The 1,721-nt window shown below is 39.6% G+C and overlaps 1 protein-coding gene across 1 annotated transcript; it reads left to right on the top strand.

Moving 5' to 3' along the window:
* The first annotated feature begins 631 nt into the window (after positions 1–631).
* On the top strand, positions 632–1,310 carry LOC132010577 (PRELI domain-containing protein 2-like). Its single transcript, XM_059388367.1, has one exon. It carries the CDS (start codon positions 767–769, stop codon positions 1,211–1,213), a length of 447 nt encoding a protein of 148 aa, XP_059244350.1. The 5' UTR covers positions 632–766; the 3' UTR covers positions 1,214–1,310.
* The last annotated feature ends 411 nt before the right edge of the window (positions 1,311–1,721 follow it).

The following is a 1,721-nucleotide window of genomic DNA, read 5'->3' as shown; positions in this document are numbered from 1 at the left end:
ATTTTATATTTGAAGCTATATTACCATGTCTGTTCCTATAACATCTGTATCTATAACGTCTATATCTATTCCTACATGGAATCGATTTGTTGACAGATATTGTACAAAAGTCCTGTCTTTGGAACTTTGTACAGAGACATGACTGTGACCCTATGGGATCTAAAATATACACACGTTCTTATTAATGACATTTTTTACATATTATTAACCAAAGAAGGTTGGGCTTGCTTAATGATGAGATATTTTTTTCACATTGTGAAGTAAACAGGGGAGCTTTCTTAATATTGAGCTAATTACTAACCTGGAAAGTGCCTGTTATTCGATTATGTCAAGCATTCCTCTTTTTATATGATGAAGAAGCAAATATGTATTGTGACCTGGTGCCTTCTCACAAAGCTATTAAGTATAAAAGATATTTTAACAGTTTTATAGTTATGAATCTAGATCCTGAATATTAAATAACTTAATCAAAATTTTATCACCATATGTAAGATCTGGAGATCAGATAAAAGTGACTAGGGATAAGAATGGTTATATGCACTGTTTAAAAAGGCACGATAACACATTTTTAGGGATTCTATCTTTGTTTATTAAATGTTTATTAAAACATGGCTTCGCCCTTTGGCGGGGCGGGTGTGGGCGCCCGCGGCGGCAGCAGAGCCCGGCACGGGTGTGCGGGGATGGGGTCACGGTGGACGTGCGCCAGGTGTACAAGTACCCCTTCGAGCAGGTGGTCGCCAGCTTCCTCCGCAAGTATCCCAACCCCATGGATAAAAATGTCATCTCTGTGAAAACCGTGGAGGAAAAGAGAGATGTGTCAACAGGGATCATCTATAGAAAGAGGATTGCAGTCTATCAGAATGTGGTTCCAGAAATTTTAAGGAAGGTGAGCATTTTAAAGGTACCTAGTATCCAATTGGAAGAGGAATCCTGGCTCAATCCTCAGGAGAGAAACATGGCTATTCGGAGTCACTGCCTTACGTGGACACAATATGCATCCATGAAGGAAGAGTCTGTCTTCCGGGAAAGTATGGAAAATCCAAATTGGACGGAGTTTATTCAGAGAGGCAGGATTTCAATTACAGGGGCTGGCTTTCTCAACTGCATTCTGGAAACTTTTGCCAGCACATTCTTAAGACAGGGTGCCCAGAAGGGAATTAGAATAATGGAGATGCTGCTGAAGGAGCAGTGTGGTGCCCCGTTAGCCGAATAAAGAATCATCAGGGACCTGTGTTGTGCTACTTTTGCTCGAGAATCACTTCTTGGCCAGAACCCATCACTGATGCAGTTTTCCAAAAATGGGCTTAAGGAGACAGTGTCAGCAGCTTAAAGAAGAGGAGACCTTCCTGCCAGGGTGTGAAGCTCTTGGACAGGAGGCCTTCTAGATGGATTTTTATGGCACAGTGTCTTTATGATTTACAAATAAAGGAAAAAACCCATAAAAAAAAAAAACAAAACAAAAACATGGCTTCAAAGGCCCACAGGCACATGGAAAGATCCTGTACATCACTAGTCATCAGGGAATTGAAAATCAAAATCACAATGACATACCAGTCAGAATGACTTATCAAAAAGACAAAATATAGTGAGTGTTGGTGAGGATGTGGAGAAAAGGTAACCCTCATACACTAGTGGTAGGAATGTAAACTGATGTAACCACTATGAAAAGAAGTATGGAGGTTCCTAAAAAAAAAAAAAAAAAAAAAAAAAAAAAAAAAAAA

This window comes from Mustela nigripes, chromosome 1, assembly GCF_022355385.1.
Source record: "Mustela nigripes isolate SB6536 chromosome 1, MUSNIG.SB6536, whole genome shotgun sequence".
Classification (NCBI taxonomy): Eukaryota; Metazoa; Chordata; class Mammalia; order Carnivora; family Mustelidae; genus Mustela; species Mustela nigripes.
This window is presented reverse-complemented; position numbering and strand designations above follow the sequence as displayed.

Bases quoted from the DNA above. Each gene is read 5' to 3' on its own strand.
- LOC132010577 (XM_059388367.1), top strand. From the start codon at position 767: ATGGATAAAAATGTCATCTCTGTGAAAACCGTGGAGGAAAAGAGAGAT.